General features: G+C 46.1%; 2 protein-coding genes across 2 annotated transcripts in view; one reads left to right on the forward strand and one right to left on the reverse strand.

The window, feature by feature from the left end:
* The first annotated feature begins 935 nt into the window (after positions 1-935).
* Positions 936-8776, forward strand: slc25a29l (solute carrier family 25 member 29-like). The gene is made up of 4 exons (XM_069152392.1): positions 936-1483; positions 3574-3617; positions 5367-5450; positions 6132-8776. Exons 1-4 carry the CDS (start codon positions 1450-1452, stop codon positions 6906-6908), a joined length of 939 nt encoding a protein of 312 aa, XP_069008493.1. The 5' UTR covers positions 936-1449; the 3' UTR covers positions 6909-8776.
* Positions 8507-19719, reverse strand: part of fancm (FA complementation group M) — a 40255-nt gene continuing 29042 nt past the window's right edge. Inside the window, exons 14-24 of the mRNA XM_069152391.1 lie at positions 13790-15563; positions 13593-13681; positions 12820-12888; positions 12160-12273; positions 11503-11659; positions 11234-11340; positions 10646-11127; positions 10483-10567; positions 10004-10313; positions 9587-9881; positions 8507-9496 (exon numbers count right to left, since the gene is read on the reverse strand). Coding sequence (XP_069008492.1) covers positions 9343-9496; positions 9587-9881; positions 10004-10313; positions 10483-10567; positions 10646-11127; positions 11234-11340; positions 11503-11659; positions 12160-12273; positions 12820-12888; positions 13593-13681; positions 13790-15563 — 3636 coding nt within the window. The 3' untranslated portion in view covers positions 8507-9342. The remainder of the gene's footprint in view (positions 9497-9586; positions 9882-10003; positions 10314-10482; positions 10568-10645; positions 11128-11233; positions 11341-11502; positions 11660-12159; positions 12274-12819; positions 12889-13592; positions 13682-13789; positions 15564-19719) is intronic.

The following is a 19719-nucleotide window of genomic DNA, read 5'->3' on the forward strand; positions in this document are numbered from 1 at the left end:
ATTCTGATTGGATAATAAAACAATTAAAAAAAGATAAACAACTTATATATGCACTAAACCATCTTGCATACAGTATCGCAATATGTGGAATCGTAAATCTTGTTTCACAATACATTTGTGCCAATACGCAGCCCCGAGTAATTCGCAATGACCGGGTTACTCAATATTAGGTTAGGTTAGGTAGTTACTTTATTAATCCCCAAGGGGAATTTTTTTTCACTACAGCAGCATACAGGAAGCAATAAGATAATAAAGAATAATAAAAAGCAATAAAATAGCTGTAAAAAAATATTAATATAAAGGTAGGTAGGTAGGTATTTACTTTATTAATCTCCGAGGGGAAATTTTTTCGCGACAGCAGCATACAGAAGCAATAAGATAATAATAGAAATAATAGAATAAAATAATAGAATAGAATAGAATAGAATAATAGAAAAGCAATTAAATAGCAGTAGAAAATATAAATATAAAATATAAAATGCACAGTATATACAGTACATTATATATCTATATATATTATATACAAACAAACCAAGAAACACAGTCAACATATATATATGTATATATATATATACAGTACAGTATATATCTATATATATTATATACAAACAACTAAGAAACACAGACAAGAGTGTTATTGTTGTGTGATGGATTTTGCCAGAGGTGAGTTATTGTATATTATATTATGTCAACGTAGACCACGTTGTCCAAATGAGCCACTTGATTAAAAAAAAAAATGCCAAAGGGCTACTTGATGTTGTGTCCTGATTTAACACTAAAATGTCCACGGCGTCCCACTCCCCTGGTTTACTAAACCCTTGGGAGGACACTCGCCACGGGCTGCGAGGGGGACCACCGTGATAACACTGTTGATTTTGACGGCGGAGGGATCGGCAGTGTGGCTCTGCGGCAGCCAATGGGCTCGAGGGGCGGACGGCGGCCGCCAGGGGAGTTGGCCGCGTCCGAGTAATCCGATTGGGCCGCCTTAAAAAGGACAAGCGCCCTTCTTCTGGGTCTACTTTGAACCCTCCGCCCATCCACCCATCCGCCCCTCCACCCGCCGGGCTGGAGCTACAGAAATAGAAAAGGTTTGTCCGGGGAGAAAGAGAGAGCAGCGAGGCACCACTCGAGACGTTTTCGAGGATTTCCGAGTCCGCGCGGTTCTCGGTCATCTTTCTCCCCCTCTCCCTCCCTCCCTCCCTCCCCCGGTCAGCTCAGCATCAGCAACGCGAAAGGAGAAAATAAAAAAAAAAAAAATTTAAAAAAAAAAAAGAAAAGAAGAGCGGCCTGGCTGAAGCCGGGAGGTTGTAAATAACCAACTTTAAAAAAAAAAAAAAAAAAAAAAAAAAAAAAAAAAACTTTTGGGGGAAGAGACCCGACGTTTATCGCGAAGAAAGCCCTGCGAGTTTGATACCGACACCTCCCGGAGCGGGACGCTTGTTGAGGGGGATGGCGTTGGACTTCGCTGCGGGGTGCATCGGAGGTAAGTGAGCTGGCCACGTTTAAACAAGTCCATGTTACCGACTAGCGGTAGCATTAGCCACCTCTCTGGGTATTTTTCCACCGCCGATGAGGGACGCGTGGACAAGATCGGGGCTGCAAAGTTGTTGTGCTGCAGTGCAGATTTATTTTTATTAAAATTTTGGGGTGGGGGGGTGTTTGTAGTCGGCTGCCCCGTTTGCGAAACTTTTAGAAAATTATTTATTTTTTTTATTGGAGACTAGAAGCTAAAAGGAATGTGGAAATCCCGGATGTAACTTTTTTTTTTTTTTTTTTTTTTTTTTTTTTTTTTTTTTTTTTTTTTAGGGAAGTGGAATCACCTGTAGCTGCTCCTCATTCATTTAAAAAGGGAGATATATATATATATCCTGTGAATTAAACTCGCACAGCCAAACTCCCCTCCAAACCCGCCACACAAAACAAACAACAAAAAGTAGAAAGTAACAAGACTCTCCACTGAGATCATCTTTTCTTTTTAATTTGTGTTGTTGTTGTTGTCATGATTGTTATCCGACAGCCTCTCCCGTCCTGCATTGTGAAATGAATCATTCCACAATAGGGAGTAGTCCTGTAAAGAGTTAGTCCACCAGAAGTCGAAAGAATTCACAAGAGCTGCAGTGGTTAGTCGATTAATCGATTGCTTGATCGACAAGAATTTTAACAACCATTGTTTTGTTTTTTTTAAATGGAAAAAAAAAATGCTGAAATTCTCTTGATTCCAGCAGCTGAAATGTGAAGATTTTCTTGTTTCATCTTGTCCGCCATAATAACAGGCTGAATGACATGCGGACTGGTGTTCAGGCTTTGGGAAACGGCTGATCAAACAAAATGAATCTATAATGAGTATTGTTTTTTTTTTTTTTTAATTTTCAACCCCAGAGTCCTGATCCGTCTTGTTTGAATGGAGATATCTTTATATGCAGTGGTTTCACAAGTCTCAACGTCAGCTGTTTAGTGTTCTCCCAAGGCCAGGTCGTCCCAAACTGGAGCTCATCAAGGACCCCAGACAGACAACATACACCCGGATGTGTGAAACCTTGTATTTAGAAACCCGATCTAGTTTTCATGTCGTTGATAGGTTGAATTTTCATTTTTATTAACATGCTCATCTACTCCTCATTCATTACTAGGTAACCCAAAGTGAGGCCTGATTTCTCTATATATATTATTTATAGGGCACCAAGTATTGAATATATTAATTATCTAGTAATCTATTGATTATGTTCTCAATTAGTTGTTTTGGTCTCTTTTAAAATGTAATAAAATGGTGAAAAATGTCAGCCAGTGTTTCCTAAAGCCAATTGAGCTACAGCTCTCTCTGACTAATAAAAAAAAAAAAAAAAAACCACTGCATATATTCAACATGATGTCAGCAATGACAAATAACATCTGATGCCATTTAAAGCGCCTCTCGGTATCCCGAACGAGGTTTCGATTTCGTCCCGGTGGAAAACCAAAAACGTGCAGGCTCACCGACGCCACCGAAATGTTTCTGGGGTTAATGGGTCAAAGCGAGCGGCGGCGTGTGTGCACAAGATGTCAGGGTCACGGAGAATCGAGGGCGGCGGACAAGGTGGAATTACAAAACGGGGAGAGGAGAAAGCATTCGCGCCGATCGTAAAAAATATCCTAAATTGCGACCGAGTGTTGGCGCGTGCCAGCGTTTTGGCCGACGGGTCAGAAAGAAACCGTTGTGCAAGCGGTTTTTGGTTGATTGACGCGAGTCAAGGACACGGAGGGGGGGGCACCGTTGAGCTTTCGTCACCGGCTGCGGTGCAGCGATCAGCTGATTTTTACGCTGCTCGGTCTCGCGACGGGCGGGCCCGTCTGCTGTCGGAAGGTTGAGCCGCTCTCCCCGAACCAAACTCTTAACTGGTCGTCGAGCTGGATTGTATTCGTGGCGTTTCAAATCTTCGCGTCCGTTTTGCTTTTCATGGGGCCCAAAAAGACGATCGCAGATTTAATTTAGGAAATAATAAGAATTGTAGATCACGTGTGAAAGTCAAACTGCGCCTCCCCCTGTGCGCTGCCGTGTGACCCCCCCACCTCTTCTTTTTCCTCTTTTCTTTTCAGGCGCTGCTGGTGTTTTGGTCGGACATCCGTTTGACACCGTAAAGGTGGGTGTCCCGCTCCGTCCTCGCTGCTGTTTACTCTCGTTTAGGCGACGATGTATGATTCAGCGCTTTCTTTTTCTAATGTTGTTAGTCAGACCACTTTGTTTGCATCCAGATCACCTGAAGGTACGCGGTTAGATCACTAAGAAATGGGAAATGGCCTTCATCATGTCAATGGCTGTGCTGTTTTTAAAAGTAATTTCCACACGTATACCAGAAAACAAAACAAAAATGTATACGTCTTGTCAAGTATCATCGGCTTTCCAATATCCCTAAAAAAACAACATATATATATATTTTTGTTTTGTTTTCTGGTATACATTTTTAATTTACAGTCATTGAAATGACCCTTTACATGTAAGTATTGTTTACTGCCATACCACTTATAACAGTATTGTTCCAGCTAATAATTACTTGCAGCTCAGTTTGTTTTTTTATCAGTGATCTTTGAAATACACTCACTTGGTTACAGATTTCACAAAAAAAAAAAAAAAAAACAGCGTATCAGAGGCTATTTAGGTAAATAAATAGCATGCTGCATGCGTGTCATCATTTTTTTTTATCTGACCACAATGTCGCAAGACGCATCACGGCCGCTAAAGTGAATAAACGCTTCAGGCAGTACGCCCGTTGGCGAAAGTCCAAATTTACATTTTAAAGGTGCAATATGTAAGATTTTGGTCGCGTCCCGCAACGCCACTTTGCACGTTAAGGTGCGAGCCGCGCCGCTTCCGGCGCGCCTTCGGCCCGGCTCTCGGCGCTTCAGCTGTTTGGTCGAATTTGGCGTTCAGCTCAGTGTGTTTATCTTCATTTTTTAACAAGACCGCGGTAGCAACACGACAGCCGCCGCAGAAAGAAGCGGAGCTCATTCAAGCTGGTCACGCGCCGCTTCCTCCTCTCGTGTTGGACTGAGGGCAGACTGGACGTTGCGGCGACTCGCCGCCGCCTCTTTAGGCGCGGGGTGGCATTACAAGAGGCCGAGCGGGGTGGCCCGCCGACGTCTGGGCGACGCGTAGACGTCTCCCGCACGACATCAAAACTGTTATTACTTCACTCATTCCTTTTGCGTATTCAATTTTTTTTTTAAATGATAATTCAAAAAAAACAAATCTTACATATTGTATCTCTTACCCTGAACATCGAGGTCATTTAAAATGAGCTAAATGTTGCACACAGTTTGCTCGTTGTAAATCATTCTCGCTTCGATTGAACGGCGGCGAGGGGAGGACGTTTTGAAATTTAGCAAAAGACACAGATGGTGAATGGTTGGTTTGGTTGTAGTTCTTTTACACCTTGCTTTCAATGTCATTTCTCCCTGAGCCGGTGTCTGCCTGGCTGGGGGAGGCTGTCTTTAACAGCAACAGTGTCACTGTGTTGTAGATGAGAGAGAGAAATAAACAACCTCTCCGCGGAAATGTGACCTAGTAAGTATGGTCAAGGTCTTTCTTTCTCTCACCCAATGTCCTGTCTTGAGCTATAAAAACCCAAAAGCACAGAAGACCTCTTTTTGTTGTTTTGTTCTTCTTTTTTTTAATTCAACTTTCTTCTCAGTTATTGTGTTTTTGTTGTTGTTTTTTTCTCCCTTTTTTTTTTTTTTTTTTTTTTTGCACCCCCCAAATCATCGTCCTGCCTGTTTTGTCCCCCCCCCCCTGTAAACGTGTCTTGCGGTACTTGGTGTGTGGTTAGTTCGGGGCCCCTCTGGCCCCGTCGCGCTCTCTCGTGTGGCTCTAACGCGAGGGCTGTCATCCACAGGTGCGGCTTCAAGTTCAAAACGTGGACAGGCCTCTTTATCGCGGGACATATCACTGCTTCCAGTCGATCGTACGGCAGGAGTCGGTAAGTCGCCCCCCCCACTCTCAGTCGGGACAGCTCCGGGGGGTTACGTTTTTAAGAGGGGCGCTGCCGTCCGGGCAACACGTGGAAACTTTCGCCACGGGTCGCTCATTACGCCGTGCGCTGTTTTAAAGTGTCCGGTTACGGTCCCGTCTCTGAATACAGGCATGGTCTTAACATGGGGCGCTGAGGGTGGACGGGGGGAGGGGGAGGAGGTGTGTCCGTTAGCTGGGGTCATTGAGGACTTTACTCCTGCGCGGGCTAAATAAAGGTTTTGGCCATCGTGGCATTTGAGCTAAGGGAAGTGCGGTTGGTCTCAGGCCGTTTCACACGAAGGCGTCGGACTTTGTTCCCTCCGCAGTGAACAGAACATTCGCTCCCGTTAAAAAAAAAACCGCTCCCGTGTTGATTGGGCTTTTTCCCGAATGATGATTTCTGTGAGAAATGTCGACACCGACGCGCGGTGATTGTTGATGCCGTGTCATTATGGTTGTGTAATGCTTTCGGCATCGCCTCCGGGCTTTAAAATGACAACATGGAATACCGTTTCATTTATATCTCTCGGCTTCCGACTTCCCGTTCTTCCTCTGCTGGCGTGACTGAAACGAGCCCGACGAGGTTGACCCGACTCGCCGGCGCTCCCCCCCCCCTCCCCTCCCCGGTAACGTGTCTTTATGTCTGCAGATGCTCGGCCTGTACAAAGGCATCGGCTCTCCGATGATGGGGCTGACCTTCATCAACGCCATAGTTTTTGGCGTCCAAGGGAACGCCATGCGCCGGCTCGGCCACGACACCCCTCTCAACCAGTTCCTGGCCGGAGCGTCCGCCGGGACCATCCAGTGCGTCATCTGCTGCCCGATGGAGCTGGCCAAGACGCGCATGCAGATGCAAGGGACCGGGGAGAAGAAGTCAAAGAGGAAGATGTACAAGAACTCCCTGGACTGCCTGGTGAGAATCTACAAGAGGGAAGGCATCCGAGGGATCAACCGCGGCATGGTGACCACGCTGCTGCGAGAGACGCCGGGCTTCGGCGTGTACTTCCTGGCGTACGACGCGCTGACGCGCTCGCTGGGCTGCGAGCCGGAAGACCCGTACATGATCCCCAAGCTGCTGTTCGCCGGCGGGATGTCGGGCATCGCCTCCTGGCTCTCCACCTACCCCGTGGACGTGATCAAGTCGCGCCTGCAGGCGGACGGCGTCGGCGGCGTCCACCAGTACAGCGGCATCGCGGACTGCGTCCGGCAGAGTGTGCGGAAGGAGGGCTGGAGGGTGTTCACGCGCGGCCTCACCTCCACGCTGCTGCGCGCCTTCCCGGTGAACGCCACCACGTTCGCCACCGTGACCCTGTTTCTCTTGTACATGCGGGAGGGGGAGGAGGAGTGCAGCATTCAGGACTCCGAGGAGCCGCAGTCTGTCCCGCTGCAGCCCCTGCAGCCCCAGGCGCAGCCGACCAGCATGTGAGCGCCCGGGGCCGCTTCCAGCAGGTCTACGATCTTGCCCGCCGGCGTCCACGAACGCAAAAGGGGGAGCTGAGCCTCGGTGAACATCGGTCCACAGAGCGTCAGCTAAGCTGGAAATATTTAAATAATATATATGTATATATATATATACATATATATATATTTTAGATAAAAGCTGCACTTGTAAATACGGTCTCTTTTTAAACACCATTTGCTTTTGTACATATTTGGTTGAGTTTTAAGTAATTTAGGAAACTTGACAGTTACAAGAGTTACTGTAACATGAAGTGACGGTTACAGGTGTCCCTTTTTAAATGTAGAGTCAAAGAAACGCACAAGCTGCAGCCAGGTCGTAATGGAGTCGGCCTGGAATTCACGTTCATTTCGACGTGCCTAAACTCGTCGCGTCTCGGGAGTTATCGATTACCAAAACGAGCGCGGGCGTCGGGCGTGAACGCATGAATACTGTTACTTTCTGCAATCAGTAAGTGGATTTATTTAGGCTTTAATTTATTCATATTTTTGCTGTTCTAACCAATCCTCTTTACCTCCATGTAAACACAGCATCTTGTGGCAACGGTTACAAAAACGGAGCCTTGTGAACTTTACCTATGAAGTCATAGGAAAGCCGTCGAAAGTTTGAATCCAGCGTGACGTTGCAACCGTCTTTTTTTTTTTTTTTATCTCGCCGTCTTGTCCGCTGTAATCACCTGCCTTCGACACGTTAATATCGAAAATATCACGGGCTCGGATGTAAACATGATTTAGATAAAACTCTAACTCGTTAGTAATAAATGGTCAGTCTACAACCAAATGTGATGCAGTGTAATGTTATTGTTCTGGACACTGAAAGCACCTTATGGTTATGACATTATGGTTAAAAAAAAAAAAAAAAACATTTTTGGCAATCACGTTTTTCACTTTACACCGTGTAGTTTATTTTGTATTTCCTACTAATGTGAGATGCTGTTGCCGTGTTGAGAGACGTGGGATTTTCAAGAATCCAAAATGTATTTTTAAACTTCCGTCATCAGGTGTGAAGCACAATGTTTAGCAGGCTCCGCATTCTCCACAAGGGGGCGCTACAGACCAGTCCTGCACATTATTCTGTGCTACCTAGAGGTAGGGAAAGTAATAGCTTATGTTAGTGTGTGTGTGTGTGTGTGTGTGTGTTTTAAGACCGTGACCTCTGTATTCGTCCCAGTTAATGGTTGCACAGCTTAAACACATTTGTCAGGTTTAAAGTGTAAACTACAACTACACGCCAAAAGCACAAATTGCAGTCAAAAGTGCTCAGAAATGCACGCGCAAAAACAAAGTAAAATGCATTTGTCGCACTGACTACACACATTTGCATTATATATTGAAAAAAAACCTCAATTCGGAGGCAATTACTTTCTTTGCGTGTCGATGCTGAGCACGCGTTCAAGGCTACACCTGCAGGTGTAGGCTTACCTGGGACTGCAGGTCTGAAACTGCTTTGGGGTCGTACAAGGACAGGATGATGTACATACTGTGAATTTGGGGTTTGGGGATTTTCTGTCTTTTATAATTATAAATGTGAGATTTTGCTAGGCTTTAGATTTACCTTCATTACAACCCTGTATTCTTTTTTTTTTTTTTTTTTTTTTTGGGTTTGTTATTGGGGTTTTTTCAGATTTTTCCAAAGTCTGTCTTGGTTTGTCTTTTATTGGTGGATGATACGCGATTCCCGATATCTTTGCAAAAGAGCTGCTTTAAATATCTAACGTTGCTTTCGTGTCGTGTACTTGTTTCTGTACAATGTGTTGCACCAGAGTAGCGCGTCCACGTGTAGTTCTTCAAACGAATGGGGGAATAAAAGACACACTTTATTTTTTTTTTGAAAGACACAGTTGTTGTTGTTGTTGGTGCAGGTATCAATATTTACAAGCTTTAATGTCCATCTGTTAAAGAGGGGCACAAAAATATTGTGATAAGCATATAAAATAAATATTAATATTATTTAACAAAGCTTTAATATGTTTGTTCCAGTTGTGTACAGCTGAAAACAAACGTATCCATTATTTTAAATAAGTTATTCAAGTGTCAATCAGTATTCGATTGAGTTTTAGTGATTGCAGCCAGCGCGAGTCTTCAAGGAAAATGCGGCGACTGAAAAAAAGGCAGCATAAAATAGTATGCTTTATATTATATCCCATTTATATCAAGTTGAGAGGTGATTCCCATCAACTTCTTGTGCAAAATCAATTGACCAAAGTCCTGAGGTTCTTCTCTCCTCGAGAAGGCGGCATGAGAAAGAGCAGCCGCCGTATGCGGCCGTCCTCTTCTTGTTCCCGGTGAGGCTGAAAACGAAGCGCGCCGAAGGAGAGAATATAAAGTGGAGAAAGAAAGAAAGAAGAAAGAAATACAATGAGGTAAATTGTAGAGCTGTATCTCGGTGTTTGTTTGTTTTTTTAGCTTTCCTGCAGCGTGCTCATCCGTCGGCTGCTTTCCCCCGGTTTCGACGTGTTCATGAGAAAGGAGTCGCAGGAGTAGCGCAGGAAGCGGTAGACCTCCTCGGCTCTGGATGGACTCATGCAGCCTCCTTCCTGTATGGCTTCGACCGGGCTGCGGGGGCGGGGAGACGAGAGGCGTTAATACCGGAGGGGGAGTGAAGTCTCGCTGACGGCTCTCGCTGCGTCCGCGCGCTTCCTTTACCTGTTGATGAGCTGGGCGATCGAGCTGAAGTTGTGGCTCATGTTCAGCGCGTGAATGTAGCTGACCGAAGGCAGCATCCGGTACAGCTGCAGGGCCTGCTGCCGGTGCCGACCTCTGACCTCCGGCGGCACGGCGATGCCCCGGCCCTTGCGGAGCTCCAGCCGCGCCAGCTCCGCCAGCAGGCCGGCGCTTTCCTCGGCGCCGGCGCTCCACAGCAGGCGCACCCCGGTGCGCGCCAGTGCCGCCAGGGTGCCGTCGTAGTGGCGCGTTCGCTGGAACGGACGCGACGCCTCACCTGGAACGACCCAACGTCTCGCACCGTCAGCCAAAACCGTCTTTCGACTTTTAACTGCATTTCATTTACGAGATGTCAAATTTTACCCGGCCTCAAAACGCGCCGCGTCTTGCAAACGTCACCTGTCTTGGCTCGGTCCTTCTCCACGAGCAGACACACGCGCTCGAACAGCCCCCGCAGGCCGTTCACCCTGTCGGCCAGCCGCCTCCGGCCCTGCGCCGCGGCCAAATCCGATTGGCCGAGCCTCTCCACGGCCATGCGGTTGCTGACGATGAAGTAGCCGCCGTCCAGCGAGCAGACGTGGACGGTGGCCGCGTGGCGCCGACGCAGGCAGGTCATCAGCTCCCCTCCGCCGCTCAGGCAGCGGCTGTCCGCCAGAATGCAAACGCACCGCGAAGAAGCAGGAGACTCGCCGGCTGATGAATCCCGTGCCTGCACGAAGGGGAAACAAAAAGTCAAATGTTATCCATTTGCCGTTGCAAGTTATAAACACGTTGGGGTTTAATCAATCGGTATTTGTACGAACTTGCTTGCTTTCGCGCACCCTGGGAACAGGTGTGTACGGTGTGTACTCGTGTGCTTTTTTTTTTTTTTTTTTTACCTGAGGTTGTATCTTTGACGACTCCGCCTCCACGAAGTCCAGTTCATCAGAGAGGAGATGCTGCTTTTTTAACTTCTGGTGACATCTGCAGGACCAAGAAAACAAAGCTCAACCGGCTGCTGGGTGTTTCCACGTGTGCGCAACCAGATGAGGATTTCTTTACCTCTCCTTTCGCTGTTCTTCCCCCACTGAGCTTCCTTGTGCTTTACTCAACAGCAACACCTTGGACGCTATGGCGGCAGAAGCCGAGGACGCAGCCTGCTGCTGCTGCTGCTGCTGCTGCAGGCTGGGTTCGGGCTGTACCGCTTTTGGCCACAAGGGGACAGCATCTCCTCCTGTGTTGAGACTGGCCTCTTTACTGACCTCCTTCTCCTCCTCCTCCTCACTAGAGTCGTTAATGCGAATGACCCGGGTGCGTTTGGTTTGCCCGCCAGCTCTCTGCTCTGGTGGAGATTCAGCTCTGGCTCTGGCTTGATGCAGGAAAACACGGCGCCTGGTGGCGTACTGCCTCCTCCCGTCCACATACGAGGCCTCCGGCATGAGTTCCACGTCTTCTGCTTCTCTGTCGCTGCCCTCCTCCTCCTCCTCCTCATCGGTGCCCACCACAAAGCTGTCCTCCGCGTACGTCTCATCCATCTCAGGCACCTGGTTCCACAGGATACGGAGCGGAGTCAATAATTCGACTAAAAGTTAACTACTTTTGTATTTTTAGAATTTAAAAAAAAAGCTGAGAATAAACGACAGAGTATACCTGGGAAAAGATGTCCATGTCACGATGCTTCTTGTGGGACATTTTGAATTTTCCCCGGACCGCAGGGCTTCTCACTGACTTCAGGTAAACCCCCTGCATCTCCGAGTCTGATCAAGAGGAGGACAGACGGGAAGCCAAAGTGTAAACGTCACAGCACGACTCACTCAGTCCCGAGAACAGAAAAACTCGGAAGAAGAGAAACGAGATTTGAACAGCTCGCTTGAAACGGAGCCAAGCCACATGTCTCGGGGTAACGCGCCCCGCCCTACCGTTCAGTCCCTGGGAGAAGTGCGCGTTGTCGACCACGAAGCCCTCAAGAGACCGATTCTGCGCTTCTCCATCCTCTTCGTCAGACGAAACCTCCGCTTCCTCCGACAGCTCCGCTTCCGCATCCAGGAACTGATGCCCCGCCCGGCACGCGGCGTGCTGACGAGAGGAACGGTGGAAAACGTCAGCGCGAGTGACGGCTCTTCAGCGACTTTGACATTCACTGGGAGTTTCAGCTTCGCAGCGAAGCTCTTGCCAACGCTCGCGGCGGTGCCTTTGGATATTTAACGCGGGAGGCGGTAGAGAGCGGAAGCCGTAATAAAAAATCTTTGGTGATTTGCTTCCCCGCAATTGTCCATAAAAATCTTATTATTGCAGGTTTTATTGGTCAAATTGGAGAAAAAAAAAAAAAAAAAGGAATCAATTGAGGAAATGAAATACACTGAATTAAAAAGGAACTTCAGCTTAAGCTTCTGCGCTCACGACTCTACGGTCGTGAGAAAGAAAAAAAAAAACCATGTCCTACTTACAGTAGAAACAAAGAGGTACTGTATGTTTAAATCTGCGCAGGTGTCACAGCATGGAGTCACGTGAAAAGATGGGAGCCAAACGATGCGATTGAGATTCAGGCCCCGGAGACCATCTGTGGCTGTACCAACCTTGGCTCCGGCCTGTTGGACTCGCTGCCTCTCGGCCGCCTTCGTCCTGCATGTGAACGTGGACTCGTTCTGGAAGTCGTCATCAGAAACCGCTTCACCGTCTGCTTCATCAGACTGAAACGAAGAGAGCAAATTAGTCGAATGCGGCGCACCCGTCATGGTTTATGTTTCTGCGTATTATTAAGTACGAAGAAATCCTGACAAGTAATGCACGGAGCAAAGGCATTTATATCGACAGATAGATACAGACAGACAGACAGAAAGATAGAAAGATAATAGATAGACAGACAGACAGACAGATAGATAGAAAGATAATAGATAGACAGACAGACAGACAGACAGATAGATAGATAGATACTTAGATACTTTATTAATCCCACAAGGGGACATTTTTTCGCTACAGCAGCATTATAGGTACAGGAAAGCAATAAAACAGTAAAATATTAAATATAAAAATGCACAATATATACAATAAATAGAATAAAAATAGAATAATTAAATTAAAACTAACTAAACAATAGTGCACAGATTTAAACAAACAAGAAAACGGACAACCAACGGTGTTATTGTTGCGTGATGGATTTTTTTTTTTTTTTTGCCACCAGTGTTGAACAGACTGAGCTGTGTGGTGAACATCACTGCCGATGAAGACAATCTTACAGTGTTCAGTGCAGCGGCACGCTTCCTTCTCGCGACCACCGGGGAGTCCACGTCACTGCTGATCTTCGACTAGCGGAGACAAACAAAAACAAAAACAACAACAAACAAACAAAAAACCGCGTTACGTTTCAGACGCGGTGCGTTTTGCGTCGCTTCGCAACACCTGTAAACACCGCCAGCTTGTCAGCGTGCGACGCCGCGACTTATTTTTCCGAGCGAGATGCGTCGTGCCGAGTAATTTCGGCAGCTGAAAACGGTCCTTCGCCGCTTTCAAGCTGGTTGTCATGACTACTGCAGGCACCTTGGAAACGATGGACGGAGGCAGGCTGATCTGTCCGAATCGGATATCTCTCAGTCTTGGCCGGGTTTTTTTTTTGTTTTTTTTTCTAATTTGTACCACAACATAAGAACTAAACTCAATATATATTATTTATTTCGTATCTGCGGTGTATGCACACAGAATATTAATGAGGTAAGCCGGAGCCGTTTGTCAACAGAAAATGTTGAATGCAAAAACGGTGGAAAAACATCACTGGTTGCAGCTTCTCAAATGCGGTTTATGTCGTCTTACTTCGTGTTCACACCGTGAACTGAATGTTTATGCGTTTTACTTTTGGCAACAGGACCTGTGAAAAGGTCACCGCGGATATTTTTCTAAAATGTCTGACGTTTTAAAGAGGAAATGTCAAATTTGTGTTGGACCAGTTTTACGAAATCAAATTAAAAATAATCATCATCACTCGCACTCCTCATGTCAACAAGGCCCTGCTCACCAGTTCTGGGGACGACAGAGGGTTGACCTTGCTCCGGTGTCTTCTTTTACGAAGCACAACTTCGTCCTCGCTGTCGCTGATGATCTCCACTAAGAAGGTGAGACGAACACGAAGGTATCGTGAGAGGCAGATTCGAACTGGATGGTGAGCCGAGTTTCAGACACCGATGTTTTTTTTTTTTTTGTGGGTGAACAAACCTGAATGAGGAATGGACTCAACCGCCCGAACGGGTCCGGTGACGCCGCCTCCTGCTCGTCTGCGTTTCAAGCTGGGGCACGCGGGCCGTGCCAGGCCGGGCATGAGCGCCCGCCGCGCCCCCGTTGACGCGTTCGGAGACGAGAGCGTGTCTCTTTCGGGCGTCCTGTGCTCCGACAGCGTGTGTGGGGTGGAGCTGCCGTAGGGAGTAGACGAGTTAGCGGCAGCCGGCGAGGACCCGGTGGAGGCCGCCTCGTTGTCGGGCGGCGGCGGCGGCGATGGCGGAGACGGCGGGATGCGCGGGGCGGGAGCGAACTCTACGTCCGCCTCATCCTCGGAGTCCTCCAGCGAGTAACAGAGGTCGAAGTTGACAGGGAAGAGGTCGCGGGAGATGTCACGTGACTCGGCGTCTTCTTGCACTGCAGGAGACTTACGGTGTGGTGGGACAGCCTTGTCTGTCGTTGAAGCATCTGTTGCAGCTTTAGTTTGTGCTCGTGCGTGCACGTGCACCGTGTTTAATCTGTGCGTGCCATCAGCTGACTGTGTCATGCGCCGGGGGGTCGTTGGGGTGTGCGCGTGGACTCTTTTTGACACCTTTTCCGTGCTATTGGCGAAGTCTTTGGCACCGGGGGACGTCCCGGGTGTGACACCACCCTCGGGAGCGGGGATGTCTGGAATAGTCATCTGCAGGAAGGCTTCGTCGTCCCCGAACAGGTCGATGCTCTCGTCCATCCGGGAGCCGCACGGAGAGGACATGTCCTCTTTCGAGCCACCCGCTTTCAAGCGTGGCCTTTCCTCAAACCCCGCGTCCTCCCCGCTGCCGTCTTCCTCCCTCGTGCCGCCGTTCTTGCTTTTCGTTTTCTTGTTTTCTCCAGTTTCCGCACGAGCACGTTCCTCCTCGAAGTCATTGCGCATCTCGTCATCCGTCTCCTTGTTATCTACTTCTTCGTCCCCAAAAACCTCCTCCCAGGTCGGACTGTCGGCGGCCGCTCTCACAGGCTGCTTCTCCTGATGAGGCCGATCAGGAGAGATCTTACTGCCCTCTTTCCCCACCGGAGTCTGGTGTGACTCTGGCCTGACGTTGTCAGCATCTCCCATCATCATCATCACCACCTCCTCGTCGTCGTCGTCGTCGTCCACGTCCAAGCCCAAGCTGAAGCTGACGACGAACGGCTGAGGAGGCGGCTGAGGAGAGGGAGGATGCGACGAGGCAGCCACGTCCAACTCTGTAACGTCCGTCAGCGATGGTGGGGATCGGGACAGGAGCCCCGCCACGTTGGCCAGAATGGCCTTCAGCTTCTCATTTCTCACGGGGAGGAGTTTGTCGGAGCGGGACGACGGTGCCGAATCAGATTTAGGAAAGTAAAACATCGCTTGCAGTTCAACATCTTTATCATTTTCGGCGATCAGCTGTGAAATATCGTCTCCGACTCTTGCGACATCCCCGTCAACAACGGCACAGTCGTTGCGGATGTCAGCAACCGGACAGCCACTGTTACCTGCAAGGAAACAAACTGCCTCTTCGATGTCATCGTGAGTTGCCTCCCTATCATCAGCGGGAAGCTCGTGTTTCGTCGTGGCCAACGTGGAAGCGCTCTCTCTCGGCAGTTCCTCGTCGACCCATTCCGATTCAGGCCGAGACGGGCGCGGCGGTTTCGGTTTGTTCTTGGCGCTTGCGGTGCCGACCTTCGAGGCCTTCCGTTTCTTCTGTCGGCCTTTCACGCCGTCCGCTTCCTGGAGGTAAGGAAGGAGCTCCTGTTCGTAGCGACATTCTCCCTGAACACAAACGCACAGAAAGTTGGATGAGAAAAGATCCCTGCGCAGGAGAACAAAGGACCGGAAGCCGCGATCAATCTCTGGACTTGCCAACCCTTCTACAACACACATGGCACTTTACGACGGCCACTTTCGCCGATCGAACAGTTTGTGTGTTCATGTTCATACAGTAATCTAATCAGGAAGTGTCTTACGAAGAGATGTCACATTGCAGCCGCACGTGGAGCGCACACGGAAGTCTGATATGACATTTATCTGTTGGTCTGAAAACGGCGAGAAAGAGACACAGGAATTCATTTTTTTTCTCCAGAATAGTAATTGAAAGGCCTCGTACATTTTCCAAATATTTAAAAGCTTTCCAATTCTCCGCCTATTCGTTTTTGTATCTTCCGCACAAGGAAGCACACAACGTGATCCCGTAGCTCCTGTCATCTGGGCCAACCGTGTGTCCTGAGAGTGATTCATCTAAAGTGGTATCCTGCTTGGATCGACAGGGTGCCATCGAACCTGTGACCAGCAGGAGGAGGATGCTCAGTGAACCCAGAGAAAGGGAGAGCGAGCAACGGCATGAGGGCGCGCTGACCAAAAGAAATATAAATAAATACAGGTTTTAATCAGAGAGACGGCAACGAGACTAAAAGACAGGGGAATTAAAGTAGCTCTGAAATCAAATCAGTTATTTCTGCTGTCGACCTGGTGAAAGTTCACCTCGACTTTGATGCGCTGCGTCTTATTTAACTGTGTTCAGCACGAGGTAAAATGGCACTAAACACAAATGGCCACTGTAAGGCTCTGCAAGAGGAGAACACATTGCCCCAATTACTCCACAATACAGTTTAAAAGTTGTAATCACTTACAAAGCATTAAATGGATTGATTCTGAGCTACATCGCTGACCTAATAAGCCCATACTTCCAAGGGCACAGGCTCATAAATCTAGATTTGCAATCGAGGGTTTTTGTGAATTTGCTTCGATGGCACAATAATAAACTACAGAAAAACAATTTTTTTTTAATAGGATTCTGACTTGGATGTTGTTGTTTTTTTTTTAAAGATTTGATTCTCTTTTATCTGGTTTTCTGAAAATTTGTTATTACATTTACAGAAAATACAACCAAAATATATTAAAGAAAAAGTTAATGGATCATTAAGGTTCCAATAATTAATTAATTCAAACAAAAGCATAAACTCCACGATGGGGCGGGAGGATGACCAAAGTCATCAGAGGCACAACGAATGTCTGCACCAGATTTCACGGTGATCCATCAAGTAGATGTCGAGGCATTTTTTTTTTTAGGATGAGAGACATTTTGACCTGCTGATGGTGCTGCAGAAAAAAAAAGTCCGGATGTCATTAGGATTCATATCTCTGTGATCGCGGAAATCTGTAACAAATTTCCTGGCATTCCATCCAAAAACAGGCGACGCATTTGTTTAAATAACCTCAAAAGACCTCATGCTGGCACTAAAGGAGAAAAGAGCTGATTAACAGAGTTATTAGGATTTAACCTCTACGAACCCCGATTGTGGAAACTTTAAGTCTATTGTTATTCCTACTTTTGTTGTTAATTTGTCGTTTACTGTTGTTGTTAATTTGTCATTTACTTTTGATCCGACGTGCAGCTGGACAGGCATCTGCAGGTGGTTTTGCACGACTGCATACTTAAAGGAAAGGTGGGCATGTATGATTTATGAGCAAAGCACTTCATGATTTAGATTCTTGATCCGCGGGTTTTGAGCTCATTAAGTCTGTAATACACTGTTACACAAGAAGTTCAGTGAATGTTGTGTGTAACATTTATTCGGAAAAACACACACACACACACACACACACACACACACACACCGTCTATACTTCATACATCCTCCGTCAGCGTTTCAGAAATATTTCAAAGTAAAAACATCTGTAAGGTGAAGATTTATCGTCTTAAATAACTGACAAGTTGTGGTTGGGTTTTTTTAACACCTTGGAACACTTTCTTCAATCCTTTAACTAGTCAAATAAACCTGCAGGGCGTTGACTCTGGGATTAACATTTCAACACTGCAGTTCTCATTGATGGCCAAATACTTTTCACAGGTGAGGCTTACCATTGAAACTAGTTTGATCTATTTCCATGTCTGAACTGTCACTGAATACAGTACAAGTGATTTCTTGTATTTTAATATCATCTGTCTCGCTGGTTAAAATCAAATCTGATGGAAAATAAAACCATTTAACAGCTATTGTATTTTGAAAAAGAACTAAAAGTACATCTAAAATATATTTCAAAATGTCCCTAAATTAATGTCTGTATTTATACATCATTTCCACAACTGTATCTGTATTTTTTTTTTTTGGTCCAAATTACTGGAATTGACAGAATTTTTACATTTTTAGTTTTTACTAATTCCTTTGAAACAAATAGTTATAAATTAACAATTTTCAATGTCCGTCTTAAATACTTTATTTATTTAACTGAGAATTTTCAGTTCCATTTGAAAAATTAGGATTTAGTGTTTTAATAGATAATGAAGAGCGGTGAGGCTTGCAGGATCGGGTCACCTGACAGTAATCTGTGGTACTCATCATCTTGTTTCTGAGAGTTATAAATAAATAATAAAATGATATTAATAAATGAATAAACCGGATATTTCTACCCAAACATGCACAGTATTTCTTTCATGAACTTTCACGAATCACAGCTGCAGCAGAGCAAAGTTTTACTGACGTAACATCTTCTCATTCATGTTACTGTTAGTTTTGTAATTATTTTTTTTACGAATATACCTTGCCATTTTTGCTTTTATTCAGATGGTGCAGACATGACATTTGGGGAAGGACGGCAGAGGGAAGACAGGCAGTAGCTCAATGCTGATGCCATTTGCGTCCATGTGACCCCAGTATTGTGAAAACAGTTATGAAAGTATTGTAATAAATGTGACCATTGAATCATAGTTTTTTTTAAGGATAATCCATTCAATACAAATCCTTAAAAATCCTTCATCTCTTCAACACAGATTTACTTGTAGCTGTTCATTTAAAGAAAAAAAAAAACAACAACAACTAAGCTGCAGTGCCTCTTTTGAACCTGACAATCCTCAAAGAAAAGCCAAAGCGAGGCTTTTGGGTTTCAACGATTTAGGACAGTGAGAAAATCTACCATCATGTCACCCCTTGAAGGTAAATGTGTATTTTCTGCACCCCTTTTCAACACTCTTTGTTGCTGAAAATAATGAATAGAACTTGATTCACACGGGATTAAACCTAACCCCTGGCGCACAATAAATTAATGATCAGATTAAAGTCTCCAGATTGAGAGATATGTCGCAGACCAAAATAATCATGACGATGAGAACAGAGGGCGGAAGGGTCAGATGGTTTGTGTTGTTTCAGACTGTATGACGAAGGAAGCAGCAAAGTGGAAACTCCTCTCTGCTGATTATCTCATTGCACTACGGTAATCGTAGGAATGTGATGCCCATGAGCGCACACAAAGAAAGCATCATCTGTATTAACCGGCCTGCATGACTCTACTCTATGATGCCACAGCCCAGGAGAAAAAACAAAGCGTCTTTGTTCTCACACCGATTGGACCGACAACACGAGCGGCCCTAATTCAAATGCGTCAAACTGCAAACTGATTGGACGCGTTTTAGCAACCACTGCTACGACAGTGCTACACAACAATAACAGCTATAATTACTGGCTGTCAACAACCTGTCAATTAGAACACATTAGGTTCCGATAAGACAACTAAAAAAATCCATAATTGTGATTAAATTGAAGCGAAAAGAATGATCCAAAGACGGGGAAAGCGAGAGCCTTCTGACGTCAGCGAGTGATAGTGAACATGCAAAAATGTCAGCCATGTTCACATGTCAACAATAAGCAAGAATGAAATGTGTGAAATACTCTAGCTCTTACACTGAAGGGTCAAAAAAATGTAAAGCAATGCAAAAAAATTAAAAAAAAAAAAGGTATGATAATAAGCCCAAAGCTTTTGTTTTAGTTTATGTAAAATGTTGTATTAAATGTAAAACAGTAATGTACCCATGTTAAACTGTCAGATACCCACACTGTGTGGCACTTAAACAACAATTCTGAAGGAAACATCAACCTCATACTGCACATAAATAATACCTAAAATGTGAGTAACTTGTATAAAAACGCAGACT

This window comes from Embiotoca jacksoni, unplaced genomic scaffold (genome assembly GCF_022577435.1).
Source record: "Embiotoca jacksoni isolate LCO1_2020_lvr unplaced genomic scaffold, fEmbJac1.0.p SCAF_18, whole genome shotgun sequence".
Taxonomy (NCBI): Eukaryota; Metazoa; Chordata; class Actinopteri; family Embiotocidae; genus Embiotoca; species Embiotoca jacksoni.

Excerpts from the sequence above, each read along its gene's own strand:
- slc25a29l (XM_069152392.1), top strand. The coding sequence starts at position 1,450 with ATGGCGTTGGACTTCGCTGCGGGGTGCATCGGAG. Across the intron at positions 1,484-3,573 it reads CGCTGCGGGGTGCATCGGAG|GCGCTGCTGGTGTTTTGGTC; the intron begins GTAAGTGAGCTG and ends TTTTCTTTTCAG. Across the intron at positions 3,618-5,366 it reads ATCCGTTTGACACCGTAAAG|GTGCGGCTTCAAGTTCAAAA; the intron begins GTGGGTGTCCCG and ends TGTCATCCACAG.